Source organism: Podarcis filfolensis (genome assembly GCF_964270895.1).
Source record: "Podarcis filfolensis genome assembly, chromosome: 7".
Classification (NCBI taxonomy): Eukaryota; Metazoa; Chordata; class Lepidosauria; order Squamata; family Lacertidae; genus Podarcis; species Podarcis filfolensis.
The window spans coordinates 85107928-85127983 of NC_139603.1; the positions used below are offsets into that span (position 1 = coordinate 85107928).

General features: G+C 44.0%; 1 protein-coding gene across 6 annotated transcripts in view; it reads left to right on the top strand.

Moving 5' to 3' along the window:
• Positions 1-20056, top strand: part of DENND3 (DENN domain containing 3) — a 48689-nt gene that overhangs the window by 12445 nt on the left and 16188 nt on the right. For all 6 annotated transcript variants that reach the window (XR_014549934.1, XR_014549935.1, XM_083621863.1 and 3 more), the window contains 8 exons: positions 2756-2875; positions 3581-3799; positions 6627-6748; positions 7818-7973; positions 11926-12022; positions 15659-15762; positions 17393-17571; positions 18260-18781. Coding sequence is in view for 4 of the 6 variants with exons in the window: in XM_083621863.1 (XP_083477989.1) it covers positions 2756-2875; positions 3581-3799; positions 6627-6748; positions 7818-7973; positions 11926-12022; positions 15659-15762; positions 17393-17571; positions 18260-18781 (1519 nt within the window). In the remaining 2 variants the exon portion in view is untranslated. The remainder of the gene's footprint in view (positions 1-2755; positions 2876-3580; positions 3800-6626; positions 6749-7817; positions 7974-11925; positions 12023-15658; positions 15763-17392; positions 17572-18259; positions 18782-20056) is intronic.

Here is a 20056-nt window from a genome sequence, read left to right on the forward strand (position 1 = left end):
AAAAATATATATCCACAATGTATAATTTATTATTAGAATGGGAATTAAAGGATGAAGAAGTAAAAGAAGTTATGATTAAATGGGCATGTGATATAGGATATGTAATTCGGCTGGACCAATGGGAGAAATTATGGAAATATGATATTAAATTCACGGCATGTTATACAATAAGAGAAAATTTTATGAAAATGGTGTACCAATGGTACTTAACTCCGGTAAAATTGGCTAAAATTTACAAATTAAAATCGAATACCTGTTGGAGATGTAAAAAAGAAATAGGAACAATGTTTCACATGTGGTGGGAATGCCGACCTATTAAACAATTCTGGAATGAAATCTATGAAGAACTCAAAAAGATGTTTAAAATATCTTTCAGAAAAAAACCGGAGGCATTCCTTTTAGGTTTAATTACAAATGATATCCCCGAAAATCAAAGGAAAGTATTCCTTTATGCAACAACAGCTGCCAGGATGCTTATAGCTAAAAACTGGAAAGGCAGAAAAATTCCATCAGTGAAAGATTGGCAAATTAAATTTTGTGAATACATAAATCTGGCAAGACTCACAGCTTACATAAGGGGACAATCGGACCAGAAATTATTAAAAGAATGGGGTTGTGCTAAAGAGTATATGAAAAAACATTGTTCTGGAGTTAGTATATTGGTATGTAATGAATGATGCTTTACAGGGTTAAAGAAAAAGAAAAATGGTGTAAAAAAAAAAAAAGTACCAAGGTGGAAGTAATCTAATTAGACACAACAATACAGTAAGAGTAAATTTTTTGAGGTCTTAGAACAAAGAAAGGAAGTCAATTTGTGTTTATGTACGTAATGATATGGTTTTTTTTCTGTAGATGTGTGCTTTTTCGTTTTTGTTTAGTTTAGTTTTGTTTCCTTTGCTTTTTTTTTTCGTTTTCTGTTTTTTTTTCCCCTATATGTTCCGGGGATTTTTGTTTGTATAGTATTACTTTGGATTCAATGTTTGTAATTTTTGTTATGATTCTGCATTGAAAATAAAAAAATTCAAAAAAAACAAACAAAAAAACCCACACTTTCAGAATCAGTTAAAACAGATTACAGAATGAAGGGGGGAGGGCGTGTCCTAGAATGCATATCTCAGTTGTCAAAGAGAGGTGCACTTTCAGCGTATCAAGAAAACTACACGATGAAGGTGCCTTGACGCCAGACAGCAGCAGGCTTGTGTCTGCAAATTCAGGTCACCCCTGCCATTCGCAATAATATAGGACAGTGGAGTTTCAGTGGAGAGACGATGGTTGGGAACATCTTGCCTCTGCATTCCCTCTCTCCCTCCCATGTTATTTTGACTGTAGGGGAGGGAGGGGTTGCAGGGGGGAAATGGGGGTGTGTGGGAGGGAATGCTTTAGCTCTCCCTATCTTCTGCTTTTCCTGCTGGAAATCGCCTTTCCTTCTTCTTTACTGCTATTTGGCAGTAATCCATGTTTGAAGATTCAAGTTCTGTTCCTGTCCTACACATTTCTGCCTTGGGTGTTCCCTGCCTTTTAGGACCTCTATTTCTACTCTGCTTTTAGGACTGCAACGTTTTTCTGCCCACGCTGGGATTTTTAGGTAGTGGCGCTGTGGGTTAAACCACAGAGCCTAGGGCTCGCCAATCAGAAGGTCGGCGGTTCGAATCCCAGCGATGGGGTGAGCTTCCGTTGCTCGGTCCCTGCTCCTGCCAACCTAGCAGTTCGAAAGGACGTCAAAGTGCAAGTAGATAAATAGCTACCACTCTGGCGGGAAGGTAAATGGTGTTTCTGTGCGCTGCTCTGGTTCGGCCACATGACCCAGAAGCTGTATGCCGGCTCCCTCAGCCAATAAAGCGAGATGAGCGCCGCAACCCCAGAGTCGGTCGCGACTGGACCTAATGGTCAGGGGTCACTTTACCTTTAAAGAGGAATAATGGAGGTTATCCTTATTTTGCAGGACACGACATAATTCATCGAAGAATGTGCGTTTCTGGGTTTTTTTTGTTTTCAGTGCAGACTGTAGGAGTTTGCATTCAATCTTCATTCTCTCTCTTTGTCCAGAGCCTGTCTAGGGTCTGGGTTGAACCTTTGTCAATAGGTATCTGATCACAACAGTTTTCAGGGTTTATTCCAGTATTTGGCAATCATGGGAATACAGAACAGTTCTGTAGTCTCCCCTAGGACCTTTAGTCTGTGTGAGAACTTGTCACCGAGTGATGCAATTTAATGTAAGTTTTCTGTTTGTGTTATAGTATCCAAGCCTGTATTGCAACTGCTCATGATTCTGCTTGAAATAATAATAAATAATAAATATAAGTTCTACAGGAGTTATTAACTAAATCTCATCTTACTTAACACCAGAATTTGCATTTGTTTTCACGGTTCATCCGCTCAGTAATGCAACTGTTATTTTCTGTTCCCGCCCCCTCTCACATGAATTAACATTTCCTTGCTCAGAAAGGGATTAGACTAGACGGCTCATTATCACAGTAGATGTCAGATAAGTTTAATCTATTGTCAAATTCTCCGGTTGCTTTGTTTAGTCCCTTCCTGTAGTTGAGCAAAAAAAAATACAAAAGCTTGTTCATTTGGACAAAGAAATGTGCTATAATACTGCAGATCTGTGAGTGTTCTGCATGCAAAAGCAGTCTTCTTGTTCCCGATTATTAGGCCTGTTTTCACTGTTTTTGTTTGTAAAATATATTGTAGTTGCAGTTTGTGGTTATGGCACAAAAAATAGCTGACCACCCACCTCTGTTGTTCCTCCTAGATATTTAATACGAAGCCTCTCCAGGTAATATTTCCTTCTCAGGAGGATCCTGACAGCCCACTTATCGATCTGGATCTACACCTTCCCTTCCTATGCTTCAAACCGGAACAGGTGTTACAGGTATAGCATGGCTGTCTTGTTTTAAGCAGGTGGAAACTGGATCCGTGTATAGTTTGTGGGAGTTGCTCAGAATTACTTTGTAAGTAATTTCAGCCAATGCCCTTGTTCTGAATGAGTGAAACGGGCCTCTGGCAGGGAGCATGCAAGAAGACAGACCATACTTTTAACGACAGGAACACAGCGATCCCCATAACCAGGCAAAGTCGCGCCCGCCTTTCCATAGCGAGACCAGGGCTTTGACGGGGTCAGCGTAAATACTAAATGCTTGTAGTGGCAGTGAGAGTAAGAAGTCAGAGGGATGTTTCCAGTTCAATTCTCCTTCCATCTTTCTGCTAGACGGGATGTAATAAGAGTTACTGAGATGAGGGCCTTCTCGGTAGTGGCACCTGCCCTGTGGAACGCCCTCCCACCAGATGTCAAAGAGAAAAGCAACTACCAAACTTTTAGAAGACATCTGAAGGCAGCCCTGTTTAGGGAAGCTTTTAATCTTTAATAGGTTATTGTATTTTCGTGTTCTGTTGGAAGTCGCCCAGAGTGGCTGGGGAAACCCAGCCAGATGGGTGGGGTATAAATAATAAATTATCATTATGACTTTTGTAAAGTATGCCAAGCACTTAAAATTTGTTAAATAAATGATAAGGTGCTGTTACGCTGAAGCTCTCCCTATATGGAATTTATGTTGGCCTGTTTCCCCTCCCTTTCCAGATCATAACCTGCATTTTAACAGAGCGGAAGATTGTTTTATTTTCCTCTGACTGGGCATTGCTGACCCTCATATCTGAGTGCTTCATGATGTACATCCACCCTATTCAGTGGCAGCACACTTTCGTACCCATTCTGTCTCGTCAGATGTTGGATTTCGTCATGGCTCCTACATCCTTCCTCATGGGATGCCACATTGATCATTTTGGAGAGGTTTGCAAGGTCTGCCGTGGGTCATTTCCAGTTCTGCTTCTCTCACCTATAAAATGCATTCAGAGGTACAGGTAACTCCACATTTGTGCTGGAGTTGCGTTCTGGGTTACTGCCCACTTGCATGGGATCAGAAGCCCATTGAAAAAGCCTGTGAACCCCTTTTTCTACCTCCATTCCACCCTTTTAGTGACGTTCCAGTAATGTCCTTATGACTTATCCAGGTCACTTCCAGGTATGTATTTACAGGACCGCCTCTCCTGGTCTGCCCCGCAGAAGACCTTAAGGTCCATGAATAACCATAGTTTAGAGGTCCCAGGCCCTAAGGAAGTCAGACTATCCTCCACCAGGGCCAGGGCCTTTTCAGTGATGGCTGCGACCTGGTGGAATGCTCTGTGCCATGAGACTAGGGCCCTTCAGGATTTAACCTCCTTCTGTCAGGCCTGTAAGACAGAGCTATTCCGCCTGGCCTTTAATCTGAATTCAGCCTGATCTTTTATTTCCCTTCTCTTCCCTCCCCCTACCCCTTTTATGAAGACCCCACAGCTAATTCTCCCCTGGCCTCGCTGGCCCAAGTAGGCCCAATTCAGCCAGCTAGCCCTGGGGATTATCTAATGCTTATCTAATACGAATTAAAAATGGAAAATGGTTTAGACGAACACATGGTATTATAGATAACTGGGCCCTTTTGAAGAGATTACGCATTTAATAATATTCGTCATGTATGTAGTGCACCCATTTAATCTGCTTCTTAGCTGTGCTGTAGCTGCAACCCCAGATAACCAACCGAGTGGCAAAGGACGAACTTCTCTGCCGCTGCCCCAGCTCCTGAATGCTGGCTCTCACTCGCCCTGCTATTGCCATGATTACTGTGTAAATCCCCTGACATATCTCATAATTGCTGCCACCACCAGTGCACTCTCAGGTCAGACCCTTTCGCAGGGGATTATAAATGCTGGTTCACCTTCCAGGGAACCCTGAGAGTTAGCTCATTTCCTGTTTTATAGGGTTGTGGCTGTGCTCTAAAGAATTGGCTCCTGTTGTCAGCCTTCACATCTGAAAGGACTCTTCAGTCTTTTCGGAATGGGAAGATTTGTGTAGGATATTTTCGCACGAGTCCAAGCGGCTCCCCAGCGAGGCTGAGATAGACTGGATGGAAACACAGGAGGTTGCCTTGCTCTGAGTGAGACATTTGCCCCATCTATCTCAGTGCTGTCTACACGGACTGACAGTGGTTCTTTGGGGTTTCAGATGGGCATCTCCTGTAGTTGCCGCACATTGAACCAAGACTTTTTGCATGCAAAGTACCGTATTTTTCGCTCTATAAGACGCACCTAGTTTTTGGAGGAAGAAAACAAGAAAAAAAATATTCTGAATCTCAGAAGCCAGAACAGCAAGAGGGATCTCTGCGCAGTGAAAGCAGCGATCCCTCTTGCTGTTCTGGCTTCTGGGATAGCTGCGCAGCCTGCATTTGCTCCATAAGACGCACACACATTTCCCCTTACTTTTTAGGAGGGAAAAAGTGAGTCTTATAGAGCAAAAAATATGGTATATTCTCCACCACTGATCTCCTCCCCTCGGTTTGAACTGTGTTCTAATATTTTATCCACAGATAAGATCAATGCTTTTCTTCATAGATTATTGCTCTGTGACAGGGTGGATTTGATTTAAATCAAATCGATTTAAATCATGATTTAAATCACTTGTCAGTAAGACTTGATTTAAATCCCCCCCTTTTTTACAGAAAGACTCATTCTTGCAGGTATAATCTTAATATTTACAACCAGATGAAGGTTTCATTTTTGGAATAATAAATTTCCAGAGCAGTTTTTACAGTTATTTCAAAAATTACTTATTTGGTTATACTATTAGAAATACATAGGCAGGTAATTATGAAATTATTGTGAGGTTTAATAAGTTAACTGTTTATATCTGGACAATTTTTCTGCTGTACTTTATTGGAAGGAGAAAAATAATCATTTCCTTAATAACAATTTAAACAATTTATTTAACTAAAACAATAGCATTATAGCATATATATCCATGTTTGTTAACTGATGTGGTTAAACATTAAAAAAAATACAGCTTAGACTGAGTTTTAGCACACATGAAAAACTTAAAACAAATCCTTATTTTCTTATGAATAGCCTTTGGAGTATAATGTAACTTAAATAGAAAACTATATTTAGAAAGGTTTTTCCTCCAAAAGCATTTATTTTAACAATCCAATTTAAATTTTAAAAAAATTTGATTTAAATTTTAAAAAATCCGATTTTTAACATTATTATTTATTTTTATTCACCCTGCTCTGTGTCCAAAAATTCAAAACCTACGTATTTTTATTCATATGGGGCTGGATTCAGCTACCTGGCTTCATTTGCAGAAGCCAGAGCATGCCAGCGCAGCAGGGCTTATTCCCTCCCCTTCCTTATTGTATTGCCCACTAATCCATTCTGGGGGGTTGAGAAGAACCCCCAGAACAGTGTACAGAAGGAGGAAAGGGGAGAGCATCCCTTTGGCCAAGCAAAAATGATTGCACAAAACAATCTCCTAAGTGCTGCACTGAATTCTGCCCACGCTAAGTGTGGTATTCATACCACATTCATTGTGTGGTATTCAGCTAAGCATTGCTCAGGATAGATCCACTGAGATTCACAAAATCAGGTTCATTAATTTCAATAGTTCTACTCTTGAGTAAAACTTACTTTTAATTGCATTTTATGGGTGGTATTCAGTTATTCCATCGTTAATAGTGTCATAGCTTGCATTTTGCATTGCTTCTTCCTGCTTAATCCATATTGTTTTAAATGATGAACCCGTCTGTGTCTCAAATAAAAAGGAAGCCGACGACTTAATTCTAATTAACATCGACAATGGCGATATCGCGCAATCCCAGTCATCGGAAGAGGAGACTGAAATTCCAGATATCCCACTGGAGGCGGCAAAAATCTTCATAGCAAGGTAGAAATAAATGCTAAGGATGAAAAAATGAAATTGCTTGGCAAAGACACACCGTGCGATTTTGTGCACCTGCTCATTCTCCTGCTTGGCGAAGGAGTGTGAGGTAGTGAGTTGCGCGGGGGCTGAAGTTATCTTCATCCAGTGAGATTAGAAAGATGGATTCCTTTGGTGGGTTGAGGGACCTGGGGTGGGGGGCAACAGGGTGTCTGAATGGGGGCAAGTGGTGTGCGTTAATTAAGTTATTCCATTCACCCAAATACACGCACAGGGATTGTAGATGGGTTTTCTGAAATAAACACCCAAAAACTTTGAATTGCAAAATTCTGATAATGGCGCATGATCCAGTAAGATAAAGAGTTTGTCTTCTAGGTAAAGGTAAAGGGACCCCTGACCATTAGGTCCAGTCGTGGCCGACTCTGGGGTTGTGGTGCTCATCTCGTTTTATTGGCCAAGGGAGCCGGCGTACAGCTTCCGGGTCATGTGGCCAGCATGACTAAGCTGCTTCTGGCGAACCAGAGCAGCGCACGGAAACGCCGTTTACCTTCCCGCCGGAGTGGTACCTATTTATCTACTTTGACGTGCTTTCGAACTGCTAGGTTGGCAGGAGCAGAGACCGAGCAACGGGAGCTCACCCCGTCGCGGGGATTCGAACCGCCGACCTTCTGATCGGCAAGTCCTAGGCTCTGTGGTTTAACCCAGAGGGCCACCCGTTGTCTTCTATAATACACCTAATCCCATTTTCTCTTGTGTACTGACACCTGACTGGTTGAGCAAATTCCCCCATATATACTCCAAATTCTCTCTTAAGTCTGATTGCTTGTCGAGACAGGCATAGCTTAAGGCCTTTGGTTTCAAAGGATGCCTTGAAGCCATTCCACTCTGCTTCTCCCCTTCCTACATCCCTGGGGTTACCGTTGAGGCTGGGTGATTTTTTGACTCTTGAGAAAATACCTGTCCTGGCATCTCCCCACATCTCTCTTGGACGGGGAGTGGAATCCTCAGACTCCCCCCACCTGGGGTGGATTTGATTTAAATTTTAGGGAGTTATGTGCTCTTTCCTCCCCTGCAGGGTTGAAAATCTTCAGCTGCACTATGACCTGGAGCTCTCCCACCGTGCTTCCTGCACAGACCTTGGTGAAGTTCAGCTGCGAAGGAGGATTTGGCAGCAGAGGCTGAATTCTGAAATTCAGCAGATTACTCTGCAGTTAATAGTCAATATCTTTAGGTAGGTGCTGAAATAACCCTTGTGCAGTGCATGATCCTGGAACTCAAAGCATTTTCACTTTCTCTCTCTCTCTCTCTCTCTCTCTGTCTCTGAGCTTCTGCTCCTCTCTTCTGTACTAAAGTGAAGAGTCCCTCGATTCAGTGAAGGAATAAATGAGGCGTTGAATCTGACGCTCAGTTATGGCAGTGTTTCTCCTGGGCATAGGGTTGGCTCCAGCAGTTATCTTTCCACAAGGGCCGACATTGATGCCAGCATCGCCTGAGCTCTGCGAGTGCGGCTTTCTCCCGATTGAAGTGCAGAGTGTTTGAGCACCGGGACATTCGCAGGGAAACCGAAACGCTTGTTTACAAAGCTATTGTACTACCAAGCTTGCTGTATGCCTGTGAAACATGGGCCACTTATAAACGCCAACTCCTGGAAAGATTCCATTTTGTCTCCGAAAAATCTTACACATCACTTGGGAAGACAGGTGAACTAAGGTCAGTGTACTGGAAGAAGCAAAGATCACCAGTGTTGAAGCAATGATTCTTCAACATCAACTTCGTTGGACTGGTCATGTTGTGCCGATGCTTGATGATCGTCTTCCAAAGCAACTACTCTATTCCGAACTTAAAAATGGAAAGCGTAATGCTGGTGGTCAACAAAACAGGTTTAAAGACTGTCTCAAGGCAAATCTTTAAAATGTAGTATAAACACCAAAAATTGGGAAACACTTGCCTGTGAGCGCTCCAATTGGAGAACAGCCTTTACCAAAGTTGTCATGGGCTTTGAAGACACTCGAACTCAGGACGCAAGGGAGAAATGTGGTAAACCCTCACCGTGATCAACTCCGGCCTGGAAACCAATGTCCCCACTGTGGAAGGACATGTGGATCCAGAATTGGCCTCCACAGTCACTTATGGACTCATGGTTAAAACCGTGTTTATGGAAGACAGTCTTACTCAGCTACAAGTGATTGCCAAAGAGGAAAGAAGATGGGTGGCTGTTATGAGAGCAAGATGCTGCGCTAAATGGGCTTCCATTCTGATGTGTCAGGGCTCCTTTTAACTTCATAGAGGTAAAGGTAAGGGGACCCCTGACCATTAGGTCCAGTCGTGACCGACTCTGGGGTTGTGGTGCTCATCTCGCTTTATTGGCTGAGGGAGCCGGCGTACAGCTTCCGGGTCATGTGGCCAGCATGACTAAGCCGCTTCTGGCAAACCAGAGCAGCGCATGGAAACGCTGTTCACCTTCCCGCCGGAGCGGTAGCTATTTATCTACTTGCACTTTTGGCGTGCTTTTGAACTGCTAGGTGGGCAGGAGCTGGGACTGAACAACGGGAGCTCACCCTGTCGTGGGGATTCAAACTGCCAACCTTCTGATCGGCAAGTCTTAGGCTCTGTGGTATAACCCACAGCGCCACCCACATCCCCTTTAACTTCATAGTGAATGTTAATTACCCTAATTTACGTTAGATGTACTTTTAAGCTGCCCGGCTGGAAAGTGCATCGCATTACTCATCAGACTTGCGGCTGGTTGGAGGGGTGGGCACTGCAAACAATTCAGTGATTAATGTTATGAATCTCCCCAGGCTTCCAAGACTTAGTCTTGAGGACAGAATCCTTGTTAAGAGAAAGGGATTACATGCTTGTAGCAAAGGACCTTTTTATGCTGAGCTTTCAAGTGGGTTTTTGGCTGTTTCCAGTTGACTGTGTGAATTCATTGTAATGTGGCGACTGAGGGCGGAATTCAAATAAGTTTTACTTTGAATAGACCTATTGGATGGGCTTCAACTAAGTTGATGTGTTCATGGAACGAGGTCCATCCATGTAGCAGGACTCTCTCCCCTCTGTCCTCCCCCCATCTACTCTGGGGGGGGGGGTTGACTGTGCCTAAATAAGGTTAATGGTCCACCTGAATTTTGGCACTCATTTGATGTTTGCCTTTGTATCCATGCAGCTGTGACATTTCCTGATGCCTTGCTGATCTTAACTGTGGTTAAAATAAATGAGAGCATCCTACAAGTTTGTGTTCTCTTTTCCCCTGCTCAGTTCTTCCCCTTCCCTTTCCAGTGTTAACTATGGGATTGCAAAGGCTGCTGACCATAGTTTGCTTCCAATGAGAGCTAGAAATGTGCTTGAGTTGTTTTTAATGGTCAATTCAGTGCAGACACGATTCTGCCCTCTGGTCACTGCTGAAAAGTTAGTGGAGTTTCGGTGGAAGAAGATGAGTCGGTGTGGAAAGAGGTCAATAAATGTTGCATCTACCCAAGGTCATAACACCATAGAATCATAGAATCATAGAGTTGGAAGAGACCACAAGGGCCATCGAGTCCAACCCCCTGCCAAGCAGGAAACACCATCAGAGCACTCCTGACATATGGTTGTCAAGCCTCTGCTTAAAGACCTCCAAAGAAGGAGACTCCACCACACTCCTTGGCAGCAAATTCCACTGTCGAACAGCTCTTACTGTCAGGAAGTTCTTCCTAATGTTTAGGTGGAATCTTCTTTCTTGTAGTTTGGATCCATTGCTCCGTGTCCGCTTCTCTGGAGCAGCAGAAAACAACCTTTCTCCCTCCTCTATGTGACATCCTTTTATATATTTGAACATGGCTATCATATCACCCCTTAACCTCCTCTTCTCCAGGCTAAACATGCCCAGCTCCCTTAGCCGTTCCTCATAAGGCATTGTTTCCAGGCCTTTGACCATTTTGATTGCCCTCCTCTGGACACGTTCCAGTTTGTCAGTGTCCTTCTTGAACTGTGGTGCCCAGAACTGGACACAGTACTCCAGGTGAGGTCTGACCAGAGCAGAATACAGTGGCACTATTACTTCCCTTGATCTAGATGCTATACTCCTATTGATGCAGCCCAGAATTGCATTGGCTTTTTTAGCTGCCGCGTCACACTGTTGGCGTCACACCAGTTGAGCATCATTGTGGTTGCTTTTTTAAAAAAGAGTGAGCGAGAGAAAATAATTAGAATTTGGAATGGGGGGGGGAATGCTAGGGATGTTTTTTTCAAAACTGCAATATTAATTCACTGCACAGAATTGGTACCCCTAGCACCATAGTCAGGCGTACCAACACTCAGGGGCAATTATTGCTGCTTTCATAAATATTTGAGCCAATGCTTTCTTTGAAGAGGTAAAGTGTTACAGTGCTAAAACCAGTCAACAGTCTGTCAATGGCCTTGAGATTTTTGTTTTGTCCTTTTCTTCCAACTTTCCCTTTGTTCTTATTTTCCAGTAGTGTCTTTCCTTTCTTCTACTGCTTTATGCGCCAGACTCCAGGACCAAGAAAAATACAAATGCGAAGCGTTTGTTGCTTGCGAAATCGGGATGTGTGTGTTTGCAATAATTAACAATAAGGTATTGCTTGCAGAGCATCTTGCTGTAATAGCCACCGGGGCAGATGGCTTTAAAAAGGGGTTAGACTGATTTGCAGAACATCAGTCACTGGCTTCAGCGATTATACACAAGAATGATCCTTCATGTGTATCAGTTTCCTAAACCTGTTTGTGTGTGCACATTCTGCGCTCTGAAATGCATTTCAAAATATGCCGAAGTGTGCTGTCCGATTGGGAGCTGTGTTCTGATCCAAAAGCAAGTTAGGGACTGTCAGGCCAGTTTGGTCCCCTGAGATAGCTCAGTCAGTCCAGCAGGAGACTCTTAATCTCAGGAGTGTGGGTTCAGGCCCCAACTCACAGGGGGTTGGGCTCCCAGCTCTACACTTCTATGATTCTGTGAAAAGTGGCCCAGACAAATTCCTTCTCCACCCCTAACTCGTACACTTCCATGACACAAGCCTTTCCCCCGTGTCATTTTTATGTGGTGGGTGCTCTGTGCTGTATTAGATGTGTTGCTGAAGGCTTGCAGGTTACAACAGAATTAAGGGGGCGTGGGTTTAATGATTCCACCTAAAGAACTGGACTTTTATTCGTGATTGATTTTGATAATTTTGTTTTACCAATAGGGAGGTGAAAGATCATCTGAATTATGAGCACAGAGTATTTAATAGTGAGGAATTTATGAAAACGAGAGCAGTGTGCGACCAGCAATTTTACAAAAAGGTAAATCTTCAGAACTGATTTGAACCATTTTGTCCCTCGACATTACTTATGTAATTTTAGTTTTAAAGAATTCGGATATTTTGGATGTGGTCTGTAGCTTCACAAGTGTTCTTTTATGGGAAGTATATGAATTCATTGTTGTTGTTTTTAAAGCCATTTAGCTTCTAGCTGTTTATTCATTCCTTTGGTCTTACCTGTGCAGCTCGGTCGAAAGGATTTCACCTTTTGGCATAGCATCATGTAGTGGGAGAGCCTTGACTAAAACCACTGGAAAGGCCAGCTCCCTGAGTCCTTCTTCTGCCCTCTCCTCTGAGTGGAAGAGCCTGGACTATGACATCTGTTGCCAAGGACCAGGAAACTGCCACGAATACCTCAGTGGTAGCTGGTGGACCCTGGACCTGGTAGGGTGAATTTGTGGGGCCCAGAAGGATGAATTAGCCAGCGTTAGTGGACTGTTAAAAGTTGCCACCCACAACCTATAATAGGGGCTTCCTCAACCTTCCAGACCTATGGGAAAAGATCATTTCCCTCGGCCTGTACATTCACTTTTAGGCCTACTTCCCAGATTATGAAATGAAGTGGGATATTACTTGGTCTAGGATCTGGGACACCACGTAGCCATGAAGTTCACTGCAAGATCTTGGGCCAAACACTGGGTTTGGCCCCAAATACCTACCCCACAGGGTTGTTGTGAGGAGAATGTGGCGAAATGAAAGACCATAAATATAAAACAAGAGGGGAGATCTCCAGTATTCCTGCCCCTGATTCTGAAGGGGGTGGGGGAGGCTAGGTTTCGAATAACATGAGAACAAAAACTCAAGCATGACTAAATCTATATCAGTTAAATCTCTTTTAACGTGACTAAATCTGTATCAGTTATTTGTTTAAACGTGCCATTCTAAGCTGTGAGATTGTCACACTTTGGTCTCAAGGACAAGTTGCAAAACTTACCTAATGCCAATACAGTGGTACCTCAGGTTACATACGCTTCAGGTTACAGACTCCGCTAACCCACAAATAGTGCTTCAGGTTAAGAACTTGGCTTCAGGATGAGAATAGAAATCGTGCTCCGGCGGCGCGGCAGCAGCACGAGGCCCCATTAGCTAAAGTGGTGCTTCAGGTTAAGAACAGTTTCAGGTTAAGAACGGACCTCCAGAATGAACTAAGTACTTAACCCGAGGTACCGCTGTAATTTTAACAAGGGTCCAAATTTGGGGGGCCTCCTTGGAGCTTGAGTGTCAGATCCAAATGCCCCCCACCTCTTCCCCATCCCTCAACTCTATGGTTCCTGGTCATCCACTGAACATAAGCCACCAGCGTTGTTTTGGAAATGGATAACAAGAGTTTGCAGGGTGTCTCGTCAGCATCCCTGAAGTGAAATTGTTGTTCCGGTGATGAAATTCTGACGAGGCTGTCAGTGACGACTGCAACTGTTGTGAAGCCGATATCCCATGTCATTAACATGCCACCTAGTGGATGAATGCAGCTAAAAAGGCACATAGAGAATAAGCAGAAAATTAGAAAAGAAGGAATTCCTACCCCCCTCCTTTCAGTTTTTCAGCCCTTGCATCGAAAAAGCGCAACAGCTCTGTCTCTTTACGACCACGTGCCTGTGTTGCTTTCCCACAATTTTGGCCAGTGTGCCAGCTTTGCCTCTTCTTGGAGAAGGCAAATCTGGCTGCTGTCACGTCCTGGTTGAACTTTTGCAATTTGCTCTATGTGACTGCAATAGCTCACAGGCAGCTTCTCCTCACATGAACCCACCCTGTGATCATCAACTGAGGCCCTTATTTGTGTGCCTTCTCTGTGAGAGGTCTGGAGGGGGGCAACACGAGAACTGGGCCCTTTCTGCGGTGGCTTGTGGAATGCTCTCCCCAGGAAGGAGATGCGGGTGGCACTGTGGGTTAAACCACAGAGCCTAGGACTTGCCGATCGGAAGGTCGGCGGTTTGAATCCCCACGATGGGGTGAGCTCCTGTTGCTCAGTCCCTGCTCCTTCCAACCTAGCAGTTCGAAAGCACGTCAAAGTGCAAGTAGATAGATAGGTACCGCTCCGGCGGGAAGGTAAACGGCGTTTCTGTGCACTGCTCTGGTTTGCTAGAAGCGTCTTAGTCATGCTGGCCACATGACCCGGAAGCTGTACGCCGGCTCCCTTGGCCAATAAAGCGAGATGAGCGCCGCAACCCCAGAGTCGTCCGCGACTGGACCTAATGGTCAGGGGTCCCTTTACCTATACACACACACCACACACACACACATATATATACACACATATACATATATATATGTGTGTGTGTGTGTGTGTGTGTTTTCCCAGTGTGGTGTAGTGGTTAGGAGCGGTAGTCTCGTAATCTGGGGAACCGGGTTCACGTCTCCGCTCCTCCACCTGCAGCTGCTGGGTGACCTTGGGCTAGTTACACTTCTCTGAAGTCTCTCAGCCCCACTCACCTCACAGAGTGTTTGTTGTGGGGGAGGAAGGGAAAGGAGGATGTTAGCCGCTTTGAGACTCCTTAAAAGGGAGTGAAAGGCGGGATATCAAATCCAAACTCTTCTTCTTCTTCCCCCCCTTGAGACGGAGGGCCATATTGCTTTGTTTGGCACCCCATCCCTCAGCAACGTCCACACTTAGTGAGCTCTGGCTAAGTTTATCATTGAGCACCATTATGCGGTTCACTCTGTGGTCCTGTTCCTTGAGTTTGAGCACATGACTGCCCCCGGGAAGAAGATCCTGTTGTTGTTTTTTTAAAAAGTTGCTTGGAGAAGCAATGGGTATGATTAAGAGCAAAAAGGGAAAGGAAAAAAAAACAGCAAAAAGAGAAACAAACGCAGCATTGGGAAGTTTCTTTTTTTAATTTGTTTATATTTGTATTTTGACAAACTCATAACCATAAATAAATAAGAATAAAAATGTGCACCCCACCACCGATACCATTCCGTTGTAACTATCCAACCTCACAAAATTTCAACACCTCTTGGCGATAGTTTGACCCTTTTCCGTTTTAACAGTACAAATTCTACAAACACTCTCCATATCTCCTCAAAATCAATTTTCCTGCATGTTCCCCGTCTTACCTTAACGGCACGTGTTAATTTATCATTAACAATTATATTCCACATCTCTTTGTACCATTCTTCCATTTTATATTCACCTTGCCCCTTCCACTTCCTGGCTATAATAATTTGCGTAGCTTGTCAATAAATTTGTGAGCGAGTTCTTCCTAGCCTGCAAACCTTCCACCAATCGTAAATTGATAATATTGCTACCTCTGGACTTTCGGTCATAGCATTGGGGAGTTTCTTAGATAAATGCGTTTCCCCTTCCCCTCACAAAAAACCAAAACAGGTGAACTTCTGGTGCGAAGCACTAATCCAGGCTTTCTCAGCCTCGGCCCTCCAGATGTTTTTGGCCTACAACTCCCATCATCCCTAGCTAGCAGGACCAGTGGTCAGGGATGATGGGAATTGTAGTCCAAAAAAATCTAGAGGGCCGAGGTTGAGGAAGCCTGCCCTAATTGTAAGTGTGCAGACATACAAGTCCAGGTTTAAGGGGACGCTTTGGGGCTGTTTCATGTCAGTGAATAGCTAGCCCTTCAAATATGTCAAGATACTAACGTCGCTTTCCTGTTACGCTTTGCAGGTGCTGGATACCTATATATTTCACTTTTTCCTTAAAGCTCGCCTTAACAGAAGGATGGATGCTTTTGCCCGCCTAGAGCTGAGCACTGAAGCTGAAAAAGACAGGTGAAGAAGCCAGTGTGGTGTAGTGGTTAAGAGCAGTAGTCTCGTAATCTGGTGAACTGGGTTCGCTTCCCCGCTCCTCCACATGCAGCTGCTGGGTGACCTTGGGCTAGTCATACTTCTCTGAAGTCTCTCAGCCCTACTCACCTCACAGAGTGTTTGTTGTGGGGGAGGAAGGGAAAGGAGAATGTTAGCCTCTTTGAGACTCCTTTGGGTAGTGATAAAGTGGGATATCAAATCCAAACTCTTCTTCTTCTTCTCTTCTTCTCACTATTTATACAGCGGCTACATGGCAAAATACCCTTTTCTACTCTGCTGAGCACATGGCTATTTTTCTTTTCTTTTCAGGAAGTTTTGCTACAGAAGCATGATTTAAAATAATCTTTGAAATCCCTTGTCCCACTTCATCAAATAATTATATGGGTTGGTAAATGTCTTTGGGTTTGTGAAACGCAGCCTGGGCTATGCCCTAGCCTGGGTTTTCTGATGGCCACAAGGGCAGAGAGTTTGTTGGATGCTGCAAGTAGGTTTGATATATATATATGTTGTTATCTGTAGGTTAACTTCTTTTTTTTAATACATTTTTTATTAATTTTAGCATACAAATTAAAAAAACATACCCCACATATTATAACAAATACATTCTTTTTGGACTTCCTTCAGCACCTCCAATGATCTTCCGTCTTAGTCACTTTTTATGCATTACTTAATTTTAATTGTCTTTACCTCTCTTAACCTGTCATCTTCCCCTCTCCAATTTTACAATATTTCTAACAATACTCCTCACAGAACTTCTTGCAAACCTACAAACGTTGTTTGTTCATCACAAATACTTTTCATATTGTGATGGGATGGTGAGCTGCTTGTGCGTAAAATCCTGATCCCTCAGAGTTTGGCTAAGTTCCCAAACCTCTGTCTGTGATGGAGCTCCTTAAGCATGGCTCCATCAATCGCTCGTTGAATCGGACAGTGGGCGTTTACGGAACTTCTTCCAGCATAAAAGCTCCTTAACGGAAACGCGTCTTCTGGACTCTCGGCGTGACAGTTTCCGCCGAGGAGTGGGTGTCCCTACGGGAGGTCCTGAAACCTCCCCACTGTTCTCGCTTGAAGTGTCTCTGAGCCCTCCCTCCGACTCACTTTCCCTTGGAACTCCACTTCTCCCCCTGCTGGTCCCCTCCTCCGCTGAGTGGTCTCTCTCACCCTCCATGAGCCCTTTCACCTCCTTCGTCTCAGATGACAGTTCCCTGACACATATATATCATAAATTTACTCCAGTCTTTGGGAAATCTCCGGTCCCGTCGGTTTCGGATCCTTCCTGTTAATTTATCTAATTCTGCATAGTCCATCAACTTCATTCTCCATTCTTCAATCGTCGGCAATTCTTCTTGTTTCCATTTCTGTGCTATTAATATTCTAGCTGCTGTTACTGCATATAAAAAAAGTTTACATTCTTTTCTGTTTATATCACTTCCCACCATTCCCGGTAGAAATGCTTCTGGTTTCTTTGTAAATGTATATTTCAACATTTTTTTCAACTCATTATACATCATCTCCCAGAAACATCTCACCTTTTTGCATTCCCACCACATATGATAGAATGTTCCCTCTTTTTCTTTACATTTCCAATCTGTAGGTTAACTTCAGTGCTCAGCCCAAGGAGACCAACCATGGAAAACGTAATTTCAAGAAGGTTTAATCCTCAGTACATGATGAGCAGGCGAATGGGATTGAGCTTGCCTAATCTGCAAGAGATCGCGCCAAAGGATGGCCCGACGAGGAATTCGTCTCTTCGGCGTTTAGACGTGAGGCAAGGTAAGAGGAGAACTTAACTGGGCTGCTGTAGTTGTTTCTCTTCTCATTCCAGTGTAAATGAAAAAGATAAAATAAATGTCAAATACAGCACCCCTCTCTTGAACTACATTCTGAAGACCAATCCATGGCTGTTAGGGAAATGTTGTCAGGTCTCAGAATCCAATTTCGTCCAACTGCAAAGCGCTGTGCTGTTAGTTTCGCCAGTCTCCTTGCGATCCTTTTCAGAAGAGTAAACGTAAGCAAGCCTTCCTAGTAGGGGTGTTGAAACCAGTGTGGGACAGGCAAAACAATAGTCAATGGCCTATTGCAGGCATAGGCAGACTTGGCCCTCCAGATTTTTGGGACTACAACTCCCATCATCCCTAGCTAACAGGACCAGTGGTCAGGGATGATGGGAACTGTAGTCTCAAAAACATCTGGAGGGCCGAGTTTGGCTATGCCTGGCCTATTGCTTCCTAATCTTACTTTCATTATCTTAATCTTATTTTTATTATTTGTACGCTTCCCATCTGACTGGGTTGCCCCAGCCACTCAAGGCAGCATTCAACAAATATAAAAGCATAATAAAACATCAAACGAAAACTTCCCCATATAGGGCTGCCTTCAGATGCCTTCTAAAAGTTGTATAATTATTTTTATTTAGTTGCATTTATTTTAGCTGTAAGCAATTCTTTGTTACCTTTTCCAGATACGAGATCAACCTCTAAGTCAGTGACTACTTTCAAGATCCCAGAAATCCACTTTCCTCTTCTGAGCCAGTGTGTCTTTTCTTACTACCTTGAATTTAATATTTATCTCAGCAGAGCTATAGATATTTTGTCTCCTGATAACTCTGCGCTTCTGGCAAGGTATTTCTACCTCCGGGGACTTATTGGTTTGATGCAAGGAAAGCTTCTGAATGCGCTTTCGGACTTCCAGAACCTTTATAAGACAGACATACGGATATTTCCCACAGACCTTGTGAGGAAAGTGGTGGAAAACCTTCCTCCTTCTGAACGTTCCCAAGCAGATCAGAAGCCAGAGCTGAAGAGGCTGATCAGTCAAGTGATGGATAACCAAAGGGAAATAAGCAAAGTAGACGACCGTGTGAAAAAATTCCAGTTGCCAAAAACGCACATGCAGCTGGATGACTTTGTGAAGTTCGTTCAAGAATCTGGGATTGTCAGAGACACAGACACGATTCATCGGCTGTTCGATGCACTGACAGTTGGTAAGGGGTAAAAAAATATGCTCGAAAGCAGTTGTTTTCGTCAGAATTTTTCATGCCTACCTTTTTTCCTTCCTTGAATATTGCTCTTACTGTTGACGTAAAACATGTTCATTCCCCGATACGTTTCTTGCTGTGAAGGAGATGCTGGCAAACCTAACCAAATCAGCAAGGTACTGTATCATAAACATGGGATGCGGGTGGCTCAGTGGTTTAGACCACAGGCTCTTGGGCTTCCCGATCGGATGGTCACCGGTTCGAATCCCCACAACGGGGTGAGATCGCGTTGCTCAGTCCCAGCTCCTGCCAACCTAGCAGTTCGAAAGCACACCAGCGCAAGTAGATAATTAGGTACTGCTGCAGCAGGAAGGTAAACAGTGTTTCCATGCGCTCTGGTTTCCATCACAGTGTGCCATTGTGCCAGAACAGTTTAGATATGCTGGCCACATGACCCGGAAAAGCTGTCTGTGGACAAACGCCGACTCCCTTGGTCTGAAGCGAGATGAGTGCCGCAACCCCAGAGTTCCCTTTGACTGGACTTAACCGTCCAGGGCTCCTTTACCTTTACCCTTATCTGCTATAAACACAACACTCTGCACTGGATTAGAGCCTGAACTCAAATATCTTGCTTGATCATACAGATCCAGGGTGATATGCAGGTTTTAGGGTGTGCCAAGGCTCCACAAGCAGGGTGAGATTCTCCTCGTGATGTAGAAGCCCATTGCCTACCAAGTGATTGCATGCATCCTGCAACCGATAGCCACTAAGCAAATACTGATCTGCAGCCACCTGTTCTTAGTTCTCCATTGCTAGCTTGTTGCATAGTGTCTGAGATGATTATTGCAGTGCAGACAACATTAGTAATAATCACTGATGACTGGTTGGATTCATATTCAGTTGTTACTTTGCTTCCATAGAATCATAAGAGTTGGAAGGGACCACAAGAGTCATCTAGTCTAACCCCCTGCAATGTAGGGATCTTTTGCCCCACGCAGGGCTCAAACCCAGAACCCTGAGATTCCCATGCTCAGTACTGACTGAGCTATCTCTCCTTCTCTCCATATTTTGGTGTTCTTATTATCCCTTAATGACTTTTACAGTCATACCTCATGTCCGCTTAAGGTTGCATGTTTTCGTCTTGTGTCCCGCAGCAACCCGGAAGTACCGGAATGGGTTACTTCCGGGTTTCGCCGCTCGCGCATGCGCAGAAGCACTAAATTATGCTTCGCGCATGCGCAGAAGCACCAAATCGCGCTGCGCAGACGTGGTGCTTCAAGT